This window comes from Mastigoproctus giganteus, chromosome 4 (assembly GCF_048544385.1).
Source record: "Mastigoproctus giganteus isolate SK-2022 chromosome 4, ASM4854438v1, whole genome shotgun sequence".
In the NCBI taxonomy this organism is placed as follows: Eukaryota; Metazoa; Arthropoda; class Arachnida; order Uropygi; family Thelyphonidae; genus Mastigoproctus; species Mastigoproctus giganteus.
Window position 1 is genome coordinate 146,071,575 of NC_143578.1, and position 27,679 is coordinate 146,099,253.

The window sequence follows — 27,679 nt, forward strand, 5'->3', positions numbered from 1 at the left end:
TATAGCTGGGACACGGCATATTTTTGTTAAGGGGTAGACTAATCTGACCAATTTGATTGGATACTATGATGGGGCCACAAAGAAACTGGATGCAAGGAATAACTTTGATATCATATATTTGGATCTTAGAAAGGCTTTTGATACTGTTGCACATGGAAGACTGCTGCACAAATTGGAGAAGTGTGGCAATGGAGGCAAATTGCTGCTATGGATAAAGAGATGGTTCAATGGGAGGAGACAGAGAGTGGTAATCAATGGACACTGCACTTTGTGGACTAATGTTATTAGTGGAATCCCTCAGGTTTCAATATTGGGTTCATTGTTGTTTTCTGTATTTATTAATGATATTGATGGTGGTATATCAGGCTTCATGTCCAAGTGTGCAGACGATATGAAGATTGGCAGGGCTGTTAATGACACAAATGACAGTACCCTGCTGCAACAGGATCTAGAAAAGTTGAGCAGATGGCCGAGAGGTGGAAACTGAAGTTTAACATTGACAAATGTTTGTTTGTTTGTTATTTGGTTTTTAGGAGCATTAGCAACTAAGGCCATATTGCTCCGGGACGGGATATGCGATGGTCATTCCCTGACCTTTCCGCATCCTCCGTATTTGGTGGTGATGGGCTCAAACCCCGGTCTAATCAAGAAGCGTGTGCCTCGCACTGCTGCTCCTTGCCACCTGGCTACGGAGGTGCCCCAACAAATGTAAAGTACTGCATATTGGAAGCAGTAACCCCGAGTAACATATCAACTCTGTGGTACTACATTGACAAGTGTAAAGTGTAAAGTGTATTGGTGTCAAACGGCACCAGGGGTTTTCCCCCATCTCCGCGTAGTATACATTGTCATGTGAAACAGAACACTGTTGAGGCCAGAGATTTAAAAGTGTATGGATATTGTACTTGTGTACTGTCGTGTACCGTTGTACTACATTGACAGTGGTAGTGAATGAAAAGGACCTGGGGGTAATTGTGCAGGCAGATATGAAGTTTTCTGAGAAGTGCAGACGGTCTGCAAATGTAGCTGATGGTGTCTTGTCAATGATATACAGGAATTTTTCTAGCAGGGATAAGGAGGTGATTATTCCCTTGTATAAGACAATATTCAGGCAACACCTTGAGTACTGTATACAGGTCTGGAGGACTCATTTTAGGAAGGATGTAGAGCTGCTGGAGCAAGTGCAGAGAAGGGAAATAAGATTAGTGAATGGAACAAAGGGTTGCTAGTAAAAAAGGCCTACGTGCTCGGGATTCATTACGAAAAATTTTATTTTGTTTCTCAGAGCAAAACTGGAGTTACAATTAATAAGCTTTCGGCTGGGAGGCAGCCTTCTTCAGATTAAATACATGAATGGCAGTTGGAATAGAGATGTGCACTGCCAGGATGGTGTGTGAGGCACGTGGTTAATTGTTTGTTGATGTTTGTGGCTGTGACATATGGTGGTGAAGTGGCCAGCGTTTGTCTATGGATAGAATTACTGATTCTGTGATGGGATTAACTTGGCAACCACTGTTCCTGTTCAAAGAGACATCCGAGCATTTTATATTTAACGATTCCAACCAGGGTGTGCGTCGATGTCGTGGCGGGTTGTCCAGACATGCTCTGCGATAGCTGAGTGTTCTACATCTGCCAAACGGATCGCCCTTTTATGTTCTGAGAGACGTTTCTTGAGTCGACGTCCAGTCTCTCCAAAGTAGCAGCTGGTGCAGTCACGGCAAGAGATGCGATAGACCAAACCGCTCTGTAGAAGAGTGGGGACGGGTGTTTTTTACGTTGGAGATAAGAGAATGCAGTTTCTTGCCTGGGCGTTGGATGCATTTTATCCCATATGATTTTAGGATTCTACCAATCTGTTGTGACAGGTTGGGGTAGTATGGGATAAATGCCCTCGTGGATGACTCGACCCTGTTGGCGTTGCTGTTGGTCGTCACGTTGTCGCGATCCTGTAGATCACACCTGTCAAGGACATCGATGGGAAAGCCACACCTCGTAAGGTCTACTTTGACTCTGGTGATCTCTTTGCGTCTTTCATCTGCGGATCTAGAGTGTGTCCAGGCGCGAGTTAGCAAGGTTCGGGCAGTGGAGAGGAGGTGGCCCTGCGTGTGTGCTGACCGGAAGTTGGTAAATTGGCCAGCACACATAGGTTTGCGATAAACTGTCGTCTTCAAGCATGTGTCTTCGCGCCGGACAAGTGTATCTAGGTATGGTATAGAGTTGTTCGACTCCAGCTCAATCGTAAACTTTATGAAGGGCGATAGTGACCAAAAGGCGATGTGATCTGGCGCATGTGTAAACGCACGTCCCTCTAACTCCTCCATCACGATGTTTGCTGTGACAGAGCTGACAGGGGAACCCATGGCTGTGCCATGTATCACATCGCCTTTTGGTGTCGCTATGTAGACGATGTGTTCGTTGTCATCCCTAGAGACTCAGATCAACGACTCCTAACCCACCTCAACTCACTATCGCCCTTCATAAAGTTTACGATTGAGCTGGAGTCGAACAACTCTATACCATACCTAGATACACTTGTCCGGCGCGAAGACACATGCTTGAAGACGACAGTTTATCGCAAACCTATGTGTGCTGGCCAATTTACCAACTTCCGGTCAGCACACACGCGGGGCCACCTCCTCTCCACTGCCCGAACCTTGCTAACTCGCGCCTGGACACACTCCAGCTCCGCAGATGAAAGACGCAAAGAGATCACCAGAGTCAAAGTAGACCTTACGAGGTGTGGCTATCCCATCGACGTCCTTGACAGGTGTGATCTACATGCACGCGACAACGTGACAACCAACAGCAACGCCAACAGGGTCGAGTCATCCACGAGGGCATTTATCCCATACTACCCCAACCTGTCACAACAGATCGGTAGAATCCTAAAATCATATGGGATAAAATGCATCCAACTCCCAGGCAAGAAACTGCGTTCTCTTATCTCCAACATAAAAAACACCCGTCCCCACTCTTCTACAGAGCGGTTTGGTCTCTCGCATCTCTTGCCGTGACTGCACCAGCTGCTACTTTGGAGAGACTGGACGTCGACTCGAGAAACGTCTCTCAGAACATAAAAGGGCGATCCGTTTGGCAGATGTAGAACACTCAGCTATCGCCGAGCATGTCTGGACAACCCGCCACGACATCGACCCACACCGCGATGTCATGGTTGTGGACAGGTCCCACCATTACCTAAAGCGCACCTGGTTGGAATCGTTAAATATAAAATGCTCGGATGCCTCTTTGAACAGGAACAGTGGTTGCCAAGTTAACCCCATCACAGAGACAGTAATTCTATCCATAGACAAACGCTAGCCAAGTCACCACCATATGTCACAGCCACAAACATCAACAAACAATTAACCACGCGCCTCACGCACCATCCTGGCAGTGCACATCTCTATTCCAACTGCCATTCATGTATTCAATCTGAAGAAGGCTGCCCCCCAGCCGAAAGCTTATTAATTGTAACTCCAGTTTTTCTCTGAGAAACAAAATAAAATTTTCCGTAAAGGGTTGCTCTTACAAAGAAAGGCTTACGTTTTGCAAATTACAGTGTCTATCGACTATTCACCTGCGAGGTGATCTGATTGAGGTGTATACAGCCTTGAATGGTTTGAGCATGCTCAACGCTGATGGGATTCTTCCTCTTGCTCAGAATAATCGCCTGAGAGGGTATAAATTCAAATTGAGGAAAGACATTTGTAGGATAGATGTGCGGAAGTTTGCCTTTAGCCAGTGTGTGGTTGATTGCTGTAACAAACTTCCATCTGTTGTTGTAGAAGTTAACTTAAACAGATTCAAAGCAGAACTAGACAAACATTTGGAGCGGGTGGATGGGTGAAATTAGAAGATTTTTTTTTTTTTTTTTGGCTGAAGCTATATAAGCTTGCTTTCTTGCATCATGTGCCTTTGCTAATGCTAATGCTGAAAGACTGAAGAGGATCCAAGATTCCTTCTGACTCTGATGTAACACACTTTGGCATGTGCACATTTGAAGGCTATTACGATATGAATGGAATATTCCCCCACTCCTTGTTTTGTGCCTTTCTTACTGCAGTACATTCTGCATTCCACCATGGTTTCGGAAAAGGTGGAAATTGAGTAAATGTCTTCAGAAATTCAGTTGCCACTGCTTGGATAATACTTTCTGTGATGTACTTAACTGTGTCCTTAATTGGCTTCTCGCTGACTGTGGTTATATTAAACAATGCCCAATGTTTGAAGGCATTCCAATGAGCATGATCAATTTTCCAACATGATAACTAGATGGGTGGCATAGTCTCCCTCTGCAAAGGGTACTATCACGGGGAAGTAAGTGATCACTACCGAAAGGTGTACTTCAACCTCCCATGTGAACACAGGAAGAAGGGAAGCAAAGCGGATGGAAAGATCAATGGCAGTAAAAGTACAGGTATGCATGTGGAAAAACGTATTAGAGTTCAAATTTAGAAGGGTAAGGTTGTTGTTTTCCAGCATATGCTCAATAGTCTAACTCTTATATTAGCACTACCCCACAGTACTGTCAATTGAAATACCCTAATAATAGAAAAGGGGCACCAACTGCCTAATGAGATTTCAAGGTCTGCCTGGGTGACGTCGCTCCCAGGTGGCAAACTGATTGATCAGATATTTAGAATGAACTCTACTGTGAGGCATATAGCTACAGCCTCCATCGTAATGGTCAGTGATGTAAGTTGAAAAGGAATATGGTTACACAGAAGGATGGTGGCTCCTCTGTGGGCAAGTCCATCCCCAGTTCTGTCCTTCTGAATGAGGACCCTTACAATCACGCATGTACGGGTCCTCATTTGCTTTTAAATATGTCTCCTGTAAGCAGAAGCACATTGGCTCATACACAAAACAGCCTTGATGTCTTCACTATTTCAATGGAAACTACAGAAGTTCCACTGCAGAAATCTTAATATGGACATTACTTGAATTTGCTGGGCTTCTGGGTGGGGGGGAAAGGCCTTTGCTTTCTCATTCTTGGATTTATCCTTTTTGGCCAAGTATGGTTTTTGTCCAGTGTCCATATCTTCGTCTGCAAAAAGTTTCAAGACCATATCTTTATTCGTTTCCTTCACCACCATATCCATTCTTTCATTTATTTGTTGAGGGCATCGAGTCAAGTTTTTTAGTATTCTTCATTTTATTTGGTTAGTTAGAGCTGGAACAGTTGGCAGTATCGATATGGGAGTGGCAGCTGATTATTTATTTTGTACTGGCTTTCAAGTGGCATGCAATAAGTAGCATGCAATGGGAGCAAAAGATTCTTTTGGCAGGACTGTCATATCTAGACATATGTTGATTCCTTCCTTGCAGCCTTCTAGACATATGTTGGATTATTGCTACTTATTGGGCATTACCAGTTTTCTCGCCTCCTTATAGGGAATATTCAGTTCTGCCTTGTGTCACTGTATTTGCTTTTCTTGTTTCCACTGCTAGCATACACTTGAGTATGCAGGGTGCTCAACTTCACAATTGACACGTGTGGGTTTGATGGCTGTACATGCATTGCTTTCGTGGCCTTTTTTGCACTACACCGAGCACAGGCAGGTGCTCCATGGCAGGTCATCTGTGAATGCCTATATTTCTGGCATTTGAAAGACCGCAGTGGGTTTGGGATGTATGACCTTACATTACAATTTATGTATCCACATTGAATATTGTGGATACATAAATTGTAATGTAAGGTCAAGAAAACATTGGAGTATTAAATGTAAGGATGATGTTTCTCGTTGGCACTAACTTCTCATCTCTACGGTTCCTAAATTCTTTTAACAGCTATCACTCCCTGCAGCTTTAGTTTGGAGCATCTTTCCTCCTCAGAAACCTCAAGGAGGTCCCACTCCAAGATGACACCTCTTGATTAATTTAGCATTCTGTTGGTTTTGCAGTAATTGGTATCCCTTCTGATTGATGTTGTTCATAGTAGCTGCTCAGTGCCAGTTGTTTTTGGTTTCAATTAAGAGGTGCCAGGAACGAGGCAACCTCTTAACTGATTTTGAGTAACCTTCTAAACACCTCTAAACCCTTCTGTATAAAAAAGGGCAACATTTTCCACATAGGTCTGTCAGTTTTAGAGTCAGGGTGGCATATTTTGAAAATTGGTAAGTGGGACAACTTGAAACGAAATGTGTAGTATAGCATTTTTTCCTTCAAAAAGTAAAAGACAAATATAAAATTACAATTAAATAAATTTTTTTATCAATCAATCAATCATAGTATTTATTTGTTATATTTGTTCTATTTTTTGCTTTATATTTGTTCTATATTTGTTTATTTGTTATATGATTGTTATTAATATGTATTTGTCCTATATAAACTATACTATTATTTATAACAGTTATTTTAAAAATAGCGAGGAAGACTACTTTTACTTTATATATTTTTCTTTAGATTTCACTAGTTTTAAAATTTCTTCTCCTTCCAAAGATTTAAAAAAGTTTTTAAATTCTGAACAGGACATGTTATAGTTTTCTTTCACCATAAGTTCGGCTTCTAAATTTTCTAATAATAGATGGTTTCTCTCTTTCCACAAAGCAGTTTTCATTAAGCTGAAAACTCTTTCTGATGAAGCATTTGAATGTGGAATGCTTAATAGTGAGCTTACAATTTGAGACAAATTATTTGCCTCCAGAAATTTTGAGAAAAATTTAACCCATTTTTTTTATCAATTTTAACAATTCAAAAAAAGGAAAATTCATTTGAGAATTATTACTAAAATAATGTATGACAGAGATAAATTAATATGTTATACAAGTAATTTAAAACAACAAAGAGAAAAAAGATTTCTCATTTATTTTTCTCTTGTTATTAGAATTAATTTTTAACACATCCATTAGATACCAATAAGAATTAATTAAAAATAAGTAAAAACAATAAATTGACAGTTTTTTTCCTTTCTTATCAGGACGAATGATGGTATTATCGGGAAGCGGGACTTGAAGCTCTAAATCGGGACAATCCCAGTCATATCGGGATGGTTGGCCACCCTGTTTAAAGTGTATGATTAAAAATCTTGGAATGGGACCTGACAGAACTTCAGTTTGCAGTCTCTTTGGCTGCATTGGCATAGTTTGCTTCACCGTTTTTATTTTCAAATAGGGACCTTGTTGGAACCCCTGAAGTAATAACTTTATCAGGATTCATAGAGTTTTTAATTTTGGTTCAGTGGCAGGGCTCCATACTCACCACTGAATTAAAACTTGAACCTACTCACAGACCTATTTTAACTAACTGGCTGCAGCCAACTGTATTATATTAGCTAATGGAACAATTAATGAAAACAAGAGAGATTTTACGTTGGAATCACTCCACAAGCATGGAAGTTTATAATTTTTAGTTTCGATAAAAAATGTTTCCTTTCTATCTGGCCAATATTTTCCCATAAGTCAGAAATAGCTACTGTTGTGCTTCTAACTCATTGTGGTTACTCTGCCACACACACAAAAAAAAAAAAAAAAAAAAAATTCTTGATTATATATATATATATATACATATATATATAAAAAATCAAGAATAATGATTTAGAGAAGCTATATGATATGGGGAGGAAATTAAGTTTGAAATTAGATAAGTCTGAATTACAATAACATAACTTATGGATCACTGCTATAGCAAAACTTACGTACCCTACAGCCATAATGTGTATATGTATATAAAAAATAATTTAAGTATAAAATATTGTAGGTAGAACATGTTAAACAGCTTTATGTATAGAATTAAAACTAATGAATATACCGTATACTCTGGGAGCGATATATGTTGTGAAAGAAGGGGGGGAAATGAATTGGAAAATAAAACGATAAGAATTGCACAAATTGAAAAAATATTTTGAAAAAACGACCAAGGTGGAAATAACATTTCAGTGTCTTTCATAATTTTTGTGTCATCATCAGAGGTCATCCACCAAAATCATGAAAAGACAGCAGTTCTCTTACTTCTGTTTCCAAAAATGCATATTTTTGTTTTAATAGAGTGAATGTATGGCTAATCCATATGCCTCTAATGATATGCCTCTATAGGTGTGTTATGTTTGTAAGCTTGTTGAAAGCAGTAGTTTAACAGGTCTTGATATAGTTGTTTATTGAAAGTGGTTAGATTTATTTTGGTACATGGCCTGAATTTGAATCCTTGTGATAGTATATATCTGAGCAATGGGTCTGTAACTATGTTTAAATTACCAGTGATGATGTGTCCATGGTCTGGATCAATATATTGTTGCATGTTACTATGCTTGCATATGCAGTTGTTGATGTCTGTATTATAGGATATTAAATTGGTTGTCATGGATTTATAGTTACAGGCTAATATTCCAAAAGGTTTCTTATATTTATATCTAACTTTTATATAGCTTTGGCTGGTATTAGGAAGCAGATAATTATGATGATTTATAAGTTTATTAATATTTATGTTGTCCATTATTTGGCTATTGAAGTTTAAGATTATGATTGATTCATTTGCACCTGTTGTAGTGCATAGGTTTTTTAGACTGAATTTACAAATATCGTCTATTATATGAAAGAGATGTTGGACTCGAAGTTGAATGTGTGTATGAACCTGTGTAGTGCTTTCAGTATACTGTGTTTAGTGCTGAAAAGTAAATTATGTATATATTGTACATCTATATTATTATTTTTATCCCAGTCTTTAAGGGTGGCATCAAAATTGCCTAGAATAGGCTTATGTTTAATGTTGGTATTTTTAGATTTTTTAGAACGTTTGTGTGGTTTGTTGTGGAATTTAATTATATTGAATTTGTCATATATACAACAGTCTGTTAAGTTGTTGGTAATAATTTTATGGTTGAATTTATTATTTAGACCATATGGGTATAAGTATTGCATTGTTTGATTTTTAGGAGCATTAGCAACTAAGGCCATATTGCTCCGAGAAATGCGGTGGTAATTCCCTGCCCTTTCTGCATCCTCTCTATTTGGTGATGACGGGCTCGAACCCCGGTCTAATCAAGAAGCGTGTGCTATGCACTGCTGCTCCTTCCCACCTGGCTATGGAGGTGCCTATGGGTATAAGTGAGCTCACCCTAAAAATATATATATACAATGAAGGGTGAATGAAGTGTGGATGCAACCAGGTGTAGACCATAAGTTCAAAAGTAGGGATAGGCTGGTGAACATATAACATGCGGGTTGTGTATAAGCTGTTCTAGGTGGCGTGAGCTCAGCTTTGTCCAGGCTGAGCTCACTTATACCTGAGCTCACAACAGGTGCAAATGACTCAATCATAATCTTAAACTTCAATAGCCAAATAATGGACAACATAAATATTAATAAACTTATAAATCATCATAATTATCTGCTTCCTAATACCAGCCAAAGCTATATAAAAGTTAGATATAAATATAAGAAACCTTTTGGAATATTAGCCTGTAACTATAAATCCATAGCAACCAATTTAATATCCTATAATACAGACATCAACAACTGCATATGCAAGCATAGTAACATGCAACAATATATTGATCCAGACCATGAACACATCATCACTGGTAATTTAAACATAGTTACAGACCCATTTCTCAGATATATACTATCACAAGGATTCAAATTCAGGCCATGTACCAAAATAAATCTAACCACTTTCAATAAACAACTATATCAAGACCTGTTAAACTACTGCTTTCAACAAGCTTACAAACATAACACACCTATAGAGGCATACCATATGTGGATTAGCCATATATTTACTCTATTAAAACAAAAATATGCATTACCTAGTTCAAATATATATAACCAGCACAAATACCATAACTTAGCTAAATTAAAACAAAAACTGCTAGAAATACACAGACTTCATCATCACACCTTTAGATAAAGCAGCAAACAATTATGCATTTATTTGCAAATCTTTTTATGCACATACCTTGATAACTGAACTTAACTCCAGCAATACATACAAGCCTATATCCAGTGCCTGCAATATCATTACAAAAAAACTCATAGCCTTCAATAAAAAACTAAAGCTGAACAATTACAGCTTACCTTATATATACTTCATTCCAAAATTTCACAAAAAACCCATAGGTTTCAGATTCATAACCTCCTGCAAAAATAGTTATGTGCACAAACCTGGAAAAACACTTGAACAACTACTGCAACCACTGTTAAATAACATACATAACAGCAGAATCATAGGCAACAACCTACCAGTATTAAATTTCTTGCAGAATAATAATGTTACCAATATACAAACCTTTGACTTCCACAGCCTATTTACAAGTATCAACCAAACCAAACTAAAAACAGTACTCAAAGATATATATGCTAAATATAAAGATTATATAACATGCAATACCTACTACTGGAACAACCTACTGAACTTGTGTATCTCCAATAATTTTATATATGACGGTAAAACAGTGTATCAACAAACCAATGGGCAGCCCTGCCTCATGCATAATAGCCAACCTATATCTATATTGGTCAGAAATCTCATTTCCACAGGACCTTAACCTCTACAGATATATAGATGACCTCATAGTGATCAACTGCCCTAATTTCATCAAGGATTATGGACACTTATACCCCAATGAACTCATACTGGAAAAAAACAAACAATAATGATACTACAGCCCATTTCCTGGATCTGGATATTAAGTTAAAGAACAACATAGCCACCATTAACCTGTACAACAAACGTGATGCATTCAACTTTAATATAGTCAACCTCACACAATGGAATTCGAATATTTCCAAAGGAGTACATGCCAACGTTATTCTAGCGCAAAGCATCAGAATAGCAACTATTTGCAGCAATAATGAAACAGCTATTGATAACATCAGGATATTATACAAAAAACTTATAAACAACCATTTTTCTAAAGCATATCTTTGCCATCACATCAGTAAAGCCTTAACATCTTAAGGCACAAAAAACTAAAGGATATTAATATAGTAGTAGTAGTAGTAGTGGCATGTGATGCAAGAAAGCAAATGCATGAGCTTATGCAGCATCAGCCAAAAAAAAAAAAAAAAAAAATCACACCATTCCCTCCAAATGCCTGTCCAGTTCCTCCTTAAATTTATTCAACCTATCAACTTCCACAACGACAGATGGAAGTTTGTTCCAGCAATTAACCACCCGCTGGCTAAAGGAAAATTTCCGCACATCTATTCTACATCTGTCTTTTCTTAATTTGAATTTATGCCCCCTTAGATTCGTAATCTAAACAAGTGGAAGGATCCCATCAGAATTCAGCGTGCTCAACCCATTCAAGGCCTTATATACCTCAATCAGATCACCGCGCAAGTGCCTAGTCTCCAGCCACTGCAATTTGCAGAACTTAAGCCTCTCTTGGTAAGAGGATCCCTTCATTCCCCTCACCAATCTTGTTGCCCTTCTCTGTACACGCTCAAGTAAATCTACATCCTTCCTAAAATGAGGCCTCCAGACCTGTACGCAGTACTCAAGCCGTGGCCTGACCATTGCCTTATACAGAGGGATAATCACCTCCTTTTCCCTGCTAGCAAAATTCCTATATATCATTGACAAAACCCCATGACCTGCTCTGGCAGCCTGTCTGCATTGTTCAGAAAACTTCATATCTGCCTGCACAATTACTCCCAGGTCTTTTTCATTTTCTACCACCTTAAGTGTAGTACCACACAGTTGGTACGTTTCTCTGGGGTTACTTCTACCCATATGCAGTACTTTGCATTTGTCAAGGTTAAACTTCAGTTGCCACTTCTTAGCCCATCTGCCCAAATTATCTAGATCCTGTTGCAGTAGCACACTGCCATTACTGTCATTAACAACCCTGCCAACCTTTGTATCATCTGCAAACTTCGACATTAAGCCTGATATACCTTCATCAATATCATTGATAAATATACAAAACAACAGTGGACCTAACACCGAACCCTGTGGGACTCCACTAATAACATTAGTCCAAGAAGAGCAGCACCCATTGATTACCACCCTCTGTCTTCTCGCACTTAACCATCCTTTTATCCATTGTAGCAACTTACCCTTAATACCATTCTGCTCCAATTTGTACAATAGTCTTCCATGCGCAACAGTGTCAAAAGCTTTCCTGAAATCCAAATATATGATATCAAAATTATTTTTCGCATCCAGTTCCTTTGTAACCACATCATAATATCCTATCAAATTTGTCAGACAAGACTTTCCCTTAACAAACCCATGCTGTGTCTGAATTATTGCTGCAGTCTTGTCTAGATGATCCTGCAATGCATCTTTAACCATTGACTCCATTATTTTACCCGGAACAGAAGTTAAACTAACTGGTCTGTAATTACTCGTGTCACCCTTCGATCCCCCTTTGTGAATTGGGGATACATTTGCACATCTCCAGTCCGTGGGAGCCTGCCCCGAGTCCAAGGATGCTCTCATAATTATGGCTAAGGGTTTGCTTAGTTGCTTTGCCGCCTTTTAATATAACTGGATAGATCCCATCCACCCCAGGTGCTTTTCTTACGTTTAACTTCAACAATTTCTCTTCCACTTTGCTCTCAGTTATTACAAAATCATTAAGTATCTTGCTACAATTTGATAACCTTCTGCCATTTTCAAACCTTAATAATTCCTCACGTGTGAATGTAGATGCAAAATACTCATTCAGTTTGTTTGCTATCTGAGCAGGATCATCAACAGTCGAACCATCGATGTCAAGTGGACCAATCAGATTCATCCCCTTCCTTTTAGAGTTTATATAAGTAAAGAAATCCTTGCTGTTTTTCTTAGCATCTTTTGCCAAGGATTTCTCGTAATCTGCCTTCGCCTGCCGAACCTCCTTTGTGACCTGATTACAGACTAGCTTATATCTGCCATAGGCTTCTGAGTCGCTTGATAATTTATATGCATCCCATGCATTTTTCTTCTCTGTTACGAGTCTCATTAGTTCATTTGACAACCATTTAGGCCTAAACCTTGAACAATATTTCTTAATAGGTATGAACCTTTTAGTAGCTTCCACGATTAATTCCTTGAATGCTTCCCACTTAGAATTTACTGTTGGTAACATCGTCAGTTGATCCCACTGTACAGAATTTAAAAACTGTCGGAGACCACTGTACTCGCCTTTACGGAAGCAAAAACCCTTTCCTTTCCTTTACCCCTGATGGTAATTAAATCTTTAAGTAAAGCCCACGTCAGTACACTGTGATCACTGCCACCTAGTGGTTCTTTTATCTGCAAATTCCTAATACATGAATGATCACTACTGATAACCAGATCAAGAGTATTACTTTCTCTGGTTGCCTCTCAAACATGCTGCTGCAGAAAACAATCATCCAATAAATCCACAAAAATCTGACTAGTGTGTGAGTGCCCAACCCACAAGTTCCAGTCAATATCTGGGAAGTTAAAATCCCCCATTATAAGACATTCCGATTTACTAGCCCACTCTATTTCTCTGTACAATTGTTCATTGTACTCATTCGAGTCATTAGGCCTATAACACACTCCTACTCTTATTTTTGCTTTCGCAGTGCTTATGTCACACCAAACTGACTCAACAGTGCACTGTTCATCTATATCAACTGGATGCACTTCTTTTGATTTTATGTTTTTCTTTATTAGCAGCATAACACCTCCTCCCTTCCTATCCTGTCTATCCTTTCTGTACACACTGTACTCCCCAAATTCCAGTTCGGCATTCCTTATATCTGTGTGACACCACGTCTCTGATACCCCAACAATATCCGCCTTTGATGTCTTGACCAACACTTCAAATTCATCAAATTTATTTACTATACTTCTAGCATTGGTATACATGCAAGTATACATGCACCTATTCTTATTCTTAATTACTCTAACACATCCCATATACCCACCTGTTTCATGATGACTGCCATCCGTCCCTGAAACCCCCAACACCCCTCGCTCCAGGTCGCTACTTATTCTAATAGAAGTTGTGCAAGAATCACCTTCACCTCTGCCTACGGTTACTGTTAAACTATTAGTCCTTGTATCCCCCCAAGCTATCAGTTTTCCGACCCACCTAACACTGCCTCGATAGCATCAGCAAATATTCTTGCACCCTTTCTATTTAAGTGTATCCCATCCCTGTAGAAGCAGTCTCTCCTGTTAACAAGTACAGTCCAGGCTGAAAAAAATTCTATCCCTTGAGCCTTGCACAATCTTTCCAGGGCCGAATTGATCGACATGGCTCTCATCATATACTCCCTCCTATCGTGTCTGGGCAGAATTGCAGACACTTTCAAATTCAACCCTAATTCACGGCTTTTTTTCATTAGTGACCTGTACTTGTTAAGTAATTCTGCCGGTCTCCTACTCTTAATATCATTAGTGCCAACGTGTACAACTATATCACCTTTTGTGCCCTTAAAAGATGATATCTGCTCTATAACGTCATCAACCTTTGCCCCTGGCAGACATACCCTGGTCCTGTTCCACCTATCCTTTTTACAAAGGATGTTCCCCGTTTCCCTGACAATAGAGTCACCAACAACGACTAGTTCCTTTGGGACCAGCGCAATCTGCCTTGGGGGTTGCCGCTGTGTTGCGTGATGTCCAAGTGCAAGCTCTGGCGTTGATGTGGGCAGCTGAGAGCCTGATGGGCCCCTCAATTTAGATATTTCGAGGGCATCCACCCTGTCCTTCAAACTCTCATATAGGCCCATAACAACGCTGAGTTGTCGCCTGATTTCCTTACACTCCTTACATCGCGCACACACAAAGACATCCCCCATGGCAATATCATGTTCCGTTCCAGATAGTTCGGCACACATTTCACAAGTTGCACATTTTTTAAGGCTGTGATGCATTGGAGAATCGTCCCCCTCAGTTCTCCCCCGAGTCACAGCACTCCTGCCACTTTGTGCCCGTTGCTTTGCTGCTCTAGTTTGGGGCATGATATTTTAAATTAATAAGATCAATAAATTAAATTAAATTAAATTAAATGTCAATACTACGCTATCTAATAGAAACAGTGAAGCGTATTACTGTTTCTATAATTATACGTTAGAGCTACCTAGCTACCTCAATTAAAAATTTGAATTCCCTATCACTATATACAAAAAACAATGCCTGCAAGATTCGAACGGACTAACGGTTTTATAAAGTATTACGTATATCTACAAAAACTGTTTATATAAATTAAAATAAAAATAACCAGCGTAATTAGAACTATAAGACTACGTATTAAGTACAATATAAAATAACAATTATGTAAATAAAAAGCAAACACTTATCGTTTTTTTCGGAGCCTGTAACTCGCAGCTGTATTTTCTAAAGAGAGTCAGCGCCCTCCTGACTCTTTAGATTCAGGAGGGCATTCAATCGGTAATGCTAATTATATTAGCATTACCGATAATGCTAATATAATTAGCATTATCGGTAAATAATTATTCCCATACACATCAAGTATGTATATAGTGTAAATACAATACACTAGACCTCTGTGTTGTCTTACAGTCTGGAAAACTCGTACCCACCAATTGGCCTATCACAGTGTATTAATCTTGTAATTATATTCAAGCTTAACTTTATTTCATTATACCACTCATTTACACAACTGACCTTAAATACATGATGCACTCACTCCCAGACATTCGTTCAGGGTCCTAACTATAGGAACAGGTTTGCAACCCCGAGCTACCTGAGCCCAACTACTTATCTTTACCATAATCATCTTTCTACTTTACTATCCTCTACTTCATATGTCCTGTGAGCCATTAGTATACCGAACGCAACAGCGGGCTCTATTTTCTAACTTTACCCAATCTATTTTTCGCCTTAACAAAGTTTAGCTGCCTTCTACGGCTACTTTGTCAGCTATTATATTTCTTAACTATACTAGGCAGTTTGGACATCATGCATTTAACCTAGCGCATCATCACCACCCATTTCATTTCAATCAAAAACATGCACGATAATTTTTAACACTAGGAGCCGCTAGTGTACCCACACATAAATATACAGGTAACCCGCTAACTCAGTCTTTTGGTCAGTTCTGCTAGTAACGGTAAGTCCCTGTCTTACGGTATATACTGATTTTCCTTACTTTCGGCTTTACATTTTTCATTTTCATAGCGTTTCACTTACTTCTGTAAGGGCATCCATGATCGGTATGCAACACTTTTATTAGCACATTAACGTAAATTCAAATTTAGTAAAATTATATTCAAAATTTGTAAAATTTAAATTGTAAAATACCACGTGGCTTTTCACAAGTGAACCTATGCAAACAGAACATGTCGGAAACAGAAGTAAGAGCATTACTGTCTTTTTCATGATTTTGGTGGATGACCTCTGATGATGACACAAAAATTATGAAAGACACTGCAATGTTATTTCCACCTTGGTCGTTTTTTCAAAATATTTTTTCAATTTGTGCAATTCTTATCGTTTTATTTTCTGATTCATTCCCCCCCCTTCTTTCACAACATATATCGCTCCCAGGGTATACGGTATATTCATTAGTTTTAATTCTATACATAAAGCTCTTTAACATGTTCTACCTACAATATTTTATACTTAAATTATTTTATATATACATACATATATATATAAATATATATACACACACATATATCCGATAATTCAAAGATAATTCAAAATAAAACGAAATTAAAACATAAGCCAGTAGTATGGCAAAAATGTAGAGCGAAATATTAATATAAAAATAACGTAAAATAAAATGAACAAACAGGAAAGGGAAAGTAAAGGTAATAAGACATAAACAGTAGCCGATTGTACCCTATATAATTTAGCACTTTAAATCCAATTAATATATCACTTTAAATCCAATTAATTAATATTAATATATTTAAATAAATCAGGGTAGTAGTGGGTTGATGTGGAGGATGTGCATTTTGCTGCCTCTAATGATAGCTTAATATTTTCTTATTTTATCTTACATTAAACTTTAAGCCATTATTTAAATATAAATCAGGGTAGTAGTGGGTTGATATGCTAAATAAGCAGCGCCTGTGCCGCCATCTGTTCCATTTTTTTCTTTATATAAGCTGGTTAAGCTTACATTATGTCAGTGGTGTGGCTCTGATCTAGAGTGCTGTCTGTTCTATGAATTATTTCTCGCTGCATAAGAACCACCGCCATGCAAATCCTCTGCATTGGTGGATCGATCGGAGGAGGAGGAATGGGTGGTTAGGTTCTTCGATCTTTTCGCCTTTGCGACGATTTGTATGATGATTGAAATGCAGCGATTCCATGAAGATTATTGGCCTCGTGGTCCTCTGTCGATATGGGGCATAATGGTTAGTCTATTATTTTGATATTTTGTTTTGCTTTTAGTAGTTCTTTTAACCCCTTTTTTGGTGATATTTCACGTTTTTCAGAACTGGTACCTTCAAGGGGGGGTACCGCTAAATCATATTATAATTGGCATTATTTTAAATTTGACATCGGTTCTATTAATTGGATTTAAAGTGCTAAATTATATAGGATACAATCGGCTACTGTTTATGTCTTATTACCTTTACTTTCCCTTTCCTGTTTGTTCATTTTATTTTACGTTATTTTTATGTTAATATTTCGCTCTACATTTTTGCCATACTACTGGCTTATGTTTTAATTTCGTTTTATTTTGAATTATTGGATATATCAGGGCTTCATGTGGAGGATGTGCATTTTGCTGCCTCTAATGATAGCTTAATATTTATTTATTTTCTTATTTTATCTTACGTTAAACTTTAAGCCATTATTTAAATATACACACACACACATATATATATATATATATATGCAAGTCCAATTAGCATACACATGTGACCACAAATGACATATAATATAAATTAAACTACATGTAATTGTCATAATACCATTACTATTTTCATAGTAGAATAATTCAGTTAGGTATGTACTTACTGATTCAGGAATAAATGTGAGAGGTGCAGGATCTATGCAACTGCAAACACTGCCATATCCTTCTATATGATTACAAAATGCTCGCCGGCGCTTATTTTCTTCAGTATCTGGCCAGTCGCATTCACTTTCTATTAAGAGAAACATTTCACCAATTATCATAACAAAAATGGTGCAATAAGGATAGCAGTTTTTTTGCAACCTCTTAGATGACCCCAAATATAATTCCCTGCTGTATTAGTTAATGTGACTGTACTTAAGTTTTCTGGGAACTTAAAGCCTGGCATAACTGACAATGTTCTGGAAATACTTCATAAATACTGGATAAAATAAGTCAGAGATATACACTGTCCAGTCAAAACATTATGACCAATTTCCCATGTTTTTGCAATCAGCCATTCCACCCCACCCGGTGGCCATTCCACCCCACATGCTGTGATGAGAACCAATAAATGTGATACTACAGGATCTTGGCATGCAGTCCATACCATGTATGGACTGCACACCAAGATCAATACAAACAAGGGATGTGATATGACGGGTTTAAAAAAGGGATGACTGTCGGGTACCAGTCGAGGGTGGCAGTATTACGAAACCTGCAGTTCATGTGGGCTGTTTGCAGAGTGCTGTCTGTTTAAAGTGTTTGAAGAATGGATGGACAGTGGGCAGAGCAGCAGTCACCAGGGGTCAATGGCTGTACTCACACCTCATCAATGATTGTGCTGAATGAAGGCTATCTCACCTGGTGCAAGCTGATACATGGAAAATGGTGGAATGGCTAACCACAGATTTTAACCAGGGAATGACGAGCAATGTTTAAAAGACTACGATCCATGAAATCTTCCTCCATATATACCCGTGGAGTAAGTGCCCAACAAGGAATCCATGCTTATGTCCACCCATTGCCAATGACACCTAAAGTTTGCACCTGAACGGAGTCATTAGACCATTCAGAACCAGAAATAAGTTGCTATTTCCTGTGAATCATTTTCCTTGCTATGCTGTGTGGATGGTAGACAGAGGTTATGGCGACAAACTGTGGAGAGAAATGACTCCAATTTCCTTGTCCAACATAAACAGGTAGGTGGCAACAGTGTTCTGGTATGGGAATGTTTTCCTGGGAATCTTGTGGAGCCTTTATACCCTTAGAACAGTGTTTCTCAAACTTTTTCGTTGGTGCGACACACTTTTAAAGACTAAAATTTCACAGCACACTATACATGGCAATCACTACTATACTCATATATTCACAAACAGGAAGTTATTTCTGTTGGGTATATTTAATAATACACTTATTATTTGTGTAGTATAGGTGAACAGATCTAGTACTCTTTATTTTTATTTATTACTAGGAATCAAACGTCACATTAAATTTACTGTCGGAAGGCACTCAGATCGGCGCAGATTAAATAAACGAATATTTTGTTTGAATTAATTTTATTATAAAACTTGGATTTATTAAGGTTATTATTATATTAAAACCATTCTTATACCATGTGAAAATTAATTATTATTATTTTTTGTCCTCGCCTTTTTCCCATTTTATATATGAGGTCAGCGGTTTTTTTTTTTTTTTTTTTACTGTTTTGACATGAAATTTTTACGGGCGGATGCCCTTCCTGACGCCAACCCTTACCCTTTTTTATCCGGGCTGGGGATATGTGGTGGTCATTCCCTGACCTTCCGCATCTTCCGTATTTGGTGGTCACAGGCTCGAACCCCAGTATAATCAGGAAGCGTGTGCTACGCCCTGCTGCTCCTGCCCACCTGGCTACAGAGGTGCCTACCACGTGAAAATTAATAATATAGTTTATTAGGCTGCTCACCTAAATTACTATACATTAGGGTGAACAGCCTAATAAACTTTATTATTAATTTTCACATGGTATAAGAGTGGTTTTAATATAATAATAACCTTAATGGAAAACAACATTGTAGCGTCCTTCCCTAAGTATATTGGATTTATTATTATATATATTTTTTTAATTTGCATTTTCCTGTGTACACTTAAAGCATACTCATGGAACACTAATGTGCCAAGGTACACAGGTTGAGAAACACTGCCTTAGACCATACTCTGAATTCTAAAAACTACCTATCCATTGTGATTGATCAGGTACATTCTTCATGGTGATCATCTTCTGGGATGGCACAGGTGTGTTTCAGCAGGAGTGCACTGCCACATTGCTGGTATTGTTCGATAGTGGTTCACTGAACACAAAAGGGACATCTAGGTGCAACTTTGCAGTCAAATTTGCCAAATGTGAATCCCATGAAACATCTCTAGGATTATGTGGATTGACAGATCTGGCATTCGGATCCTCCAACGTGGACTATTGGCTATCTACAGGATGGAATCATGGTGACATGGTACAATACGGTACACTTCCTGTAGTGTTCAGAAGCCTTATAAAGTCCATGCCTTATTTTATGGGCGACAGCACTGGCAGCAAGAGATGGATATACCATATGCAAGAGAAGGATAGGCAGGTTGTTAAAGTTTTAACTGTGTATATATACACACACGAAGACTGCTCCAAAACTAATAGCTCAAAATTTTCAACTTCAACTGCCATTTCTTGGCTTCGACCCAATTTTCCCAGATCTTGTTGCAGTAGCTCACCCTGATGACTGTTGATAACCACCCACCCTGCCATTGTAACCTTTGTATCATCAGCAAACTTAGACATTAAGCCTGATATACCTTCATCAATATCATTGAAAAATATTGAAAACGGACCCACCACTGAACCCTGGTGAACTCCACTAATAACATTAGTCCACAAAGAGCAGTGCCCATTGAAAACCACTCTCTATCTCCTTCCATTTAACCATCTTTATCCATAGCAGTAACTTGCACTTAATGCCACATTGTTCGAGTTTTATATCTATATAATATAGGTGTGGATACACCATAGATAACTCTTAAGAAAAAACTACGATAGTAGTGTGGGAGGCATCATTTCCTCTATCTCATATTGTGCTTGTCCTTCACAACGAGTATTACACTACTTCGAATAAGTAACACTTCACCAATAGAGAAGACTATTGTTACTTATTCTCAGTGGGCACCACCACTCAGATGGCACCATTTCAAAGCTATTGGCCTGTCATTAGTGGGTGGGCAGGTACCCTGGTATTGCAGACATGATGACCCAGTTGTGAAGATAATCACACAATATGAGAGATGCCAAAAGGTTTATATAGTATTTAAAATAACTAAATGCAAAAAGGCATAATATGTTAAGAGTAAAAGTTTTATATCTATATAATATTGGTGTGGATATATAGATAGATAACTATAAATAACTCTTAAGAAAAAAACTACGATAGTAGTGTGGGGAAACATCATTTCCTCTGTTTTCCTTAAGAGTTATCTATGGTGTATCCACACCGATATTATATAGATATAAAACTCTTACTCTTAACATATTATGCCTTGTTGCATTTAGTTATTTCAAACTGTTCCAGTTTATACAGCACTCTTATGTGCAACAGTATCAAAAGCCTTCCTGAAATACATGAAGTCAAAATTATTTTTTGCATCCAGTTCCTTGGTAACATAGTAACCTATCAGATTGGTTAGACAAGACAAATCCATGCTGTGATTGCAGTACAATTGTATTCATGTCCAGATAGTCCTGCATTACTTCCTTAACCAGGACTCCATTATTTTCCCTGGAAGAGACGTAAACTAACAAGCCTGTAATTACTCATGATGCCTTTCCATATTTCATTATGAATTGAGGATATATTCACACTTTTCCAGACCATAGGTACCCCCCCCCCTGAATCCAAGGATGCCCTCATAATTATGGTTAAGAGTTTGCTTACCTCTTTTCTGCCAAAATAATGCTAAAAAAGGAGTGACCTGTAGAAAAAAACTATTAAATGAGAATGAAAAATAAAAGTAACAGTCACTGGCATCAAGATAATGGTGCGCAAATTTGGCTATAATTCAAAAAGGGGGAATATGGCAAAAGTAAAACTTTATACATGATCAGGTATTTCTGATCATGTATTATATTCTGATTAAATACCTGATCATGTATTAAGTTTTACTTTTGATGTCATCAGATTTTATTCATATTTGCTCTACTCCTCCTTTTTGAATTATAGTCAAATGTGCCCACCCTTATCTGATGCCAGCGAACATTACTATTATTTTTCATTCTTCACAGGTCACTCTTTTTTTAATCATCTTTATGATATAACCTGCATTTTCTTCTCGACTTTTGGCATTTGTATAACTTACACTTCCATCTTTACATTTAACTGTTATATTTCTTACAATATACGAATATATACAACTGCATCATTTGCTGCTGATTTGCACACTCTGGTGCATTTGTCATATCCAACTTATTTTTATTTTTTCACTTTTTCTCCTGGTTTTGACTCACTAGTATTACATTTTATATCAATTTAAGAATTAGCTATCTGCTGCTTTGTGCAATGTTATTCTTTAAATTACAGCCACTTCTGTTTTATATCTTTAGATAGTCTTGTTTGTCACACAACCTGCCATACTTCTACATACTTTTTTGTTTTAAATTTAGCATGCATTTTTCTCATATTTCTGCTATCTTTTTCCTCTTGGCTTTTGGCATTTGTGTAACTTACACTTCCAGCTTCACATTTATATGTGTGTGTGTATGTATATATATATATATATATATTTATATACACACCAATGAGCCAAAACATTATGACCAGCGAGTCATTATGCATATTGAAGCAACTGCAGGTGAACTACAGAGTGTGCGCAGATCAGGACATGGTATAAAAAACACCTGATACTGAGCTCCGTTAATCAGTGTTACTCTTGTTCTTCAGATGGGAAAGGCAGCGGACTTAAGCAAGTTTCACAAAGGCTAAACTGTAATGGCCAGATGACTGGGTCAGAGCATATCCAAAACAGCATGGCTGGTGGGGCGCTCACAGTCAGCCGTGGTTAGCACCTACTGAAAGTGATCCAAGGAGGGAAAACCCACGAACCGCCAGTGAGGAGGTGTTGGACGACCATGGCTCATCGATGCTCGAGGTGAGTGAAGGCTCTCAAGGATAGTACGTGGCAACAGAAGGGCGACTGTGGTGCAACTTGCCGGTAATTGGAATGCTGGTGGCAGGAGTAATGTGTCACAACACATAGTACATCAAACCCTGCTGAAAATGGGGCTGTGTAGCCTCAGGTCGCTCCAAGTGCCCATGCTAACCACAGTTCACTGGTGACAGAGGCTACAATAGGCATGCGAGCATTGAAACTGGACCTTGAGTGATTGGTAGAAGGTTGTCTGGTCTGATGAATCATGTTTCCTGTTGCACCATGTGGATGGATCGGTATGCGTGCATCATTTACCTGGGGAAGTGATGGCGCCTGGATGCACCGTGGGATGAAAATAAGCCAGTGGCATGCTTTGGGCGATATTCTGCTGTGATACCCTGGGTCCAGTCATCCATGTGCCAGGCATTCTGATATCTACCACCTACCTAAACATCATTGCTAACCAGGTACACCCTTTCATGGCAATGGTCTTCCCCTCTGGCGGTGCTGTCTTTCAGCAGGATAATACGCATGCCACACCGCCCGGATTGTTTGAGACTGCTTCACGGAACATGAGGAAGACTTCCAGGTATTGCTCTGGCCTGCAAATTCCCCAGACATCAATCCCATCAAGCATCTCTGGTTTGTGTTTTAAACAGCAACTCCGATCTGTGGGATCCTTTAACTCCTTACAGGAGTTAAAACACGTAACCAGTAGATCCTTTAGCTCCTTACAGGAGTTAAAGGATCTACTGGTTACGTGTTAGTACTAGATACCACAAGACACATTTAAAAATCTTGTAGCATCCATGCTTCGCCAGATACGAGCTGTTTTGGCTGCATGTGGAGGACCAATTAGGTAGGTGGTCATAATGTTTTGGCTCATCGGTGTATATATACCAGGTAGTTATAAAATAAGTTTCCCTATTCAGGAGACCCTAGTGTTAAAACTGTAAAAATCGGTGGGTAGGTCATTTAGGGTATGGGGTATCAATTTGTAGAAAAAAAAAAATTAGTTCAAATTTCCATCACCATGGTAGAAATTGGCACTGTAAACATGAGATGGAATACTTAACTTAGGATTAGATTTTAATATCAGAACTTAGAAAACTACAGATACAGTAAACCCTTGATTTAATGGACTAATAGGGGAGAAGGAGAGTCCGTTAAATCGAATGTAACCTGTGGGGGGGGGGACATTTTTTTATTGTTCTTAAGGTAAAAAAAAAAAGCTTTAATACAATATACAGTACTGTACAATATAAAATTATGTTGCAATTTGGCCTTTGATTTACGGATATCAGAAACAGTTTTTTATTTTTTTTTTTACGCCGTAAATTTCACAAACACGTGCTACTGAGACGCTTTGTTCTAATTTCTGTGCCTGCTACATTTAAGTTCACACACTTTCTTTTAACTCCTCTATCACTTGATGCCATTTTAAATTGTAAGGATTGAAAAATTATTTAATAAATAAAGTCAATTCAGAAATCACAGAAACACTGTATACAACCTGACTGCACGATAGGTTGAGGCAGACTGACACTGAAACAAAGCGAGTCAGTATACCTGCAGTTCAGCTCACAAGTCACTGTCTGCTCTTATTTGTTATCTGTATTCTGGGAAAACAGCTATTTGAACACGTTTTCAGAAAGAATAAAAAACAATTTCCTGACTACAATTTCGCAAATTTGATTATAAAAATAAAAGTAGGTAATTTAGAGGGGAACAGGTATCCTGTGTGTTATCAGACACTCAGCCTAAAACACTGATGGATCCAATATCTCTCTATTACAGAAGATTTAGGAGAAGTCTGGCTGGCCTGCCTCCCTAAAATCCACTCATGCACACCTTTTCGATGGTAAGCCCTGTTACGTCACTTAGGTGGCAACGAACATGTAGAGTGGTTCTCTTCAAGACGCCTGGTCAGCGTGAAGAGGAAAAGACCAAACCCTCCAGCATATGACAGCACGACGAAACAAATGGCCCTCAGTCCCCAGCAGCTTTCACTCTCCCTCTTACAGCAGCGAGAGGATCAGAGTGGAAGCAGAGGGTGCTAAGAATCTCTGGGTACAACCAGGCTGTCATGCACGAAAACTGAACTTGGATGTTATAACGTAAGATTACTCATCGGTGAAGACAGGATATTAGAGCTGGAAAAGGAATTAGAAAATGAGAATTGGAATATCATTGGTTTGGCTGAAACAAGAAGAAGAAATGAATACTTATAAGTTTATAAAGTGGAACTCTGCTGTACACCAATGGAAATAGTGAAAGGAGTGAAGGTGGAGTTGGGTTTCTGGTCCATAAAGATTTTAAAAACAACATTTTGGAATTCAAAAGTAAATCACCAAGTGTGTCAAGACTAATACTCAAGATTTCTAGGAGGTACAAGCTAAAGGTTATAATGATTTATGCACCAACATCGAGCCATGATGATGAAGAGGTTGAAGAAATGTACACCGAAATTGAGAGTCTTCTAGATGAGTAGAAAACCCACTACACTATTATTATGGGAGACTTCAATGCTAAGGTTGGAAAAAGACAAAACAGCGCAGAAAGGGGAACTATAGGAAATTTTGGAATTGGTGAAAGAAGTGAAAGACTTGTGGAATTTGCAGAATCTCAAGGAATGTCAGTAATGAACACTTTTTTCAAGAAAAGGGTGAACAGAAAGTGGACATGGAAGAGTCCAAAAGGATTAACTACTAATGAAATTGACTTCATCCTCACTAACAGAAGATATATTGTGAATGATGTTACCGTCCTGAATAAGGTAAATGTTGGAAGTGATCACAGAATGGTAAGATGTACACTTGATATAGATGTAGGAAAGGCAAGGAAAAAACTGACTCGAGTAAATAATACAAAGGTCTTTGAGATAACAGAGGAGGAGAAAAAGCAGTATGTACTGGAACTTAAGAACAAGTTTGAGCTTCTGCAGACTGCTCAGGACCAAGATATCGACGAGAAATATTACAACTTTCTGAAAGTGATAAAGCCCAAGAAACCTATAGGGAAAAAGAAATCGAAAGAAGAAAAAATTAGTCAAGAAACACTTGTCATGATGAACCGAAGACGACAAATGAAAAGCAAGAAAAACACTGACAGGGAGAAAACTGAGTATACTGGGTTATGCAAAGCCATTAGAAAGAGACTCAGAGAGGACATAAGAAGATTAACACAAGAAAAGTAGAACAAGCATTAAGGGAAAACAAATGATTTAAATCAGCAGCCATGAGCAGTAATACAGAAAGACAAATGATACTGAAACTGAAGAATAGCGATAGTGTACTTATAAACAGCGGAGAAGGCATAATTCAAATAGCAGAAGACTACTATATAGAATTATACAGGGAGCCAAGGGAATGATAGCAGCAGTAGGGAAGATGGATTGCAAAGTAGCAACACATACGACATACCCAATATTCTTCCTGATGAGGTAGAACATGCATTGAAGAAAATGAAGAATCAGAAAGCCCCGGGGGAAGATGAAGTTATTGTAGAGTTGTTAAAATTGGGAGGAAGAGACATAACACAAAAACTGGCAAGGCTCTTCACAAAGTGCATTAGAAAAGGTGTGACGCCTAAGCAGTGGAATAATGCAATCATAGTTTTGCTGCATAAGAAAGGAGATAAATCAGAAATTGGAAATTATAGACCAATTAGCTTGTTATCCCACATCTACAAGTTGTTCACAAGGGTCATTACTAACAGATTAGAAAGAATACTTGATGAGAATCAACCGAAAGAGCAAACTGGCTTTAGGACAGGATTCTCAACTATGGATCACCTTCACGTAATATCACAGCTAATGGAGAAAGCAAATGAATAAGGCAATGTTCCGGGCACTGGAAAGACAAGGCATTGATACCCCATATATTATAATTTTGAAGAAAATATATGAGAGTGCTACCTCCTTTATTAGACTAGACAAAGCCAGTAGGAAATTTAAAATTGAGAAAGGAGTTCGACAAGGAGACACAATATCTCCGAAGCTGTTTACTGCTGCCCTTGAGGAAGCTTTCAGAAGATTAGACTGGTCGCAGAAAGGAGTCAATGTGAACGGAGAGTACCTAAACCATTTACGATTTGCAGATGACATTGTGGTCATAAGCCACGATCCCAAAGAATTAGAGGAAAATCTTAATCAGTTATGCACAGCTAGTAAGGATTTTGGAATAAAGATGAATATGACTAAAACAAAAGTAATGATGAACAAGTATGCCACAGAAAGGGAAATAATGATTGAAGGAGCAGTAATTGAAAAGGTGGTGTCATATACTTATCTGGGACAAGTTATTAGCTGTAATAATGATGAATGGCTGGAAGTCAAGAGAAGAATAAATTTTGGATGGATAGCATTCAGGAAATATAGTCACATACTGAAGAGCAATATCCCAGTTTGTCTGAAACGTAAAATAATGAACTAATGTATACTCCCCACCATGACTTATGGAAGTGAAACTTGGGCACTCACCAAAAGAATGGAAGAGAAGCTGAGAACTACACAGCGAAGAATGGAACGAATCATATTGGGAATCAGACTGTTAGATAAGAAGAGAAACACATGGATTAGGCAGCAAACTCAAGTAAAGGACATTCTTATCAAAACTAAAGAACTAAAATGGTTTTGGGCAGGACACATAGCTCGAAGACATGATGACAGATGGACTAAGAAAATAACAGAATGGTATCCAAGAGGAGCTAGAAGAAAACCTGGAAGACAAAGGCGGAGATGGATAGATGAAATTCATGAGTTTGTGGGTAGTAAATGGATGGCCAGTGCTGAAAACA

The 27,679-nt window shown here is 38.3% G+C and overlaps 1 protein-coding gene across 1 annotated transcript in view; it reads right to left on the reverse strand.

The window, feature by feature from the left end:
• Positions 1-27,679, reverse strand: part of LOC150087117 (protein O-linked-mannose beta-1,2-N-acetylglucosaminyltransferase 1-like) — a 275,054-nt gene that overhangs the window by 210,098 nt on the left and 37,277 nt on the right. Inside the window, exon 6 of the mRNA XM_090372379.1 lies at positions 17,842-17,969. Within this exon, the coding sequence (XP_090228505.1) occupies positions 17,842-17,969 (128 nt within the window). The remainder of the gene's footprint in view (positions 1-17,841; positions 17,970-27,679) is intronic.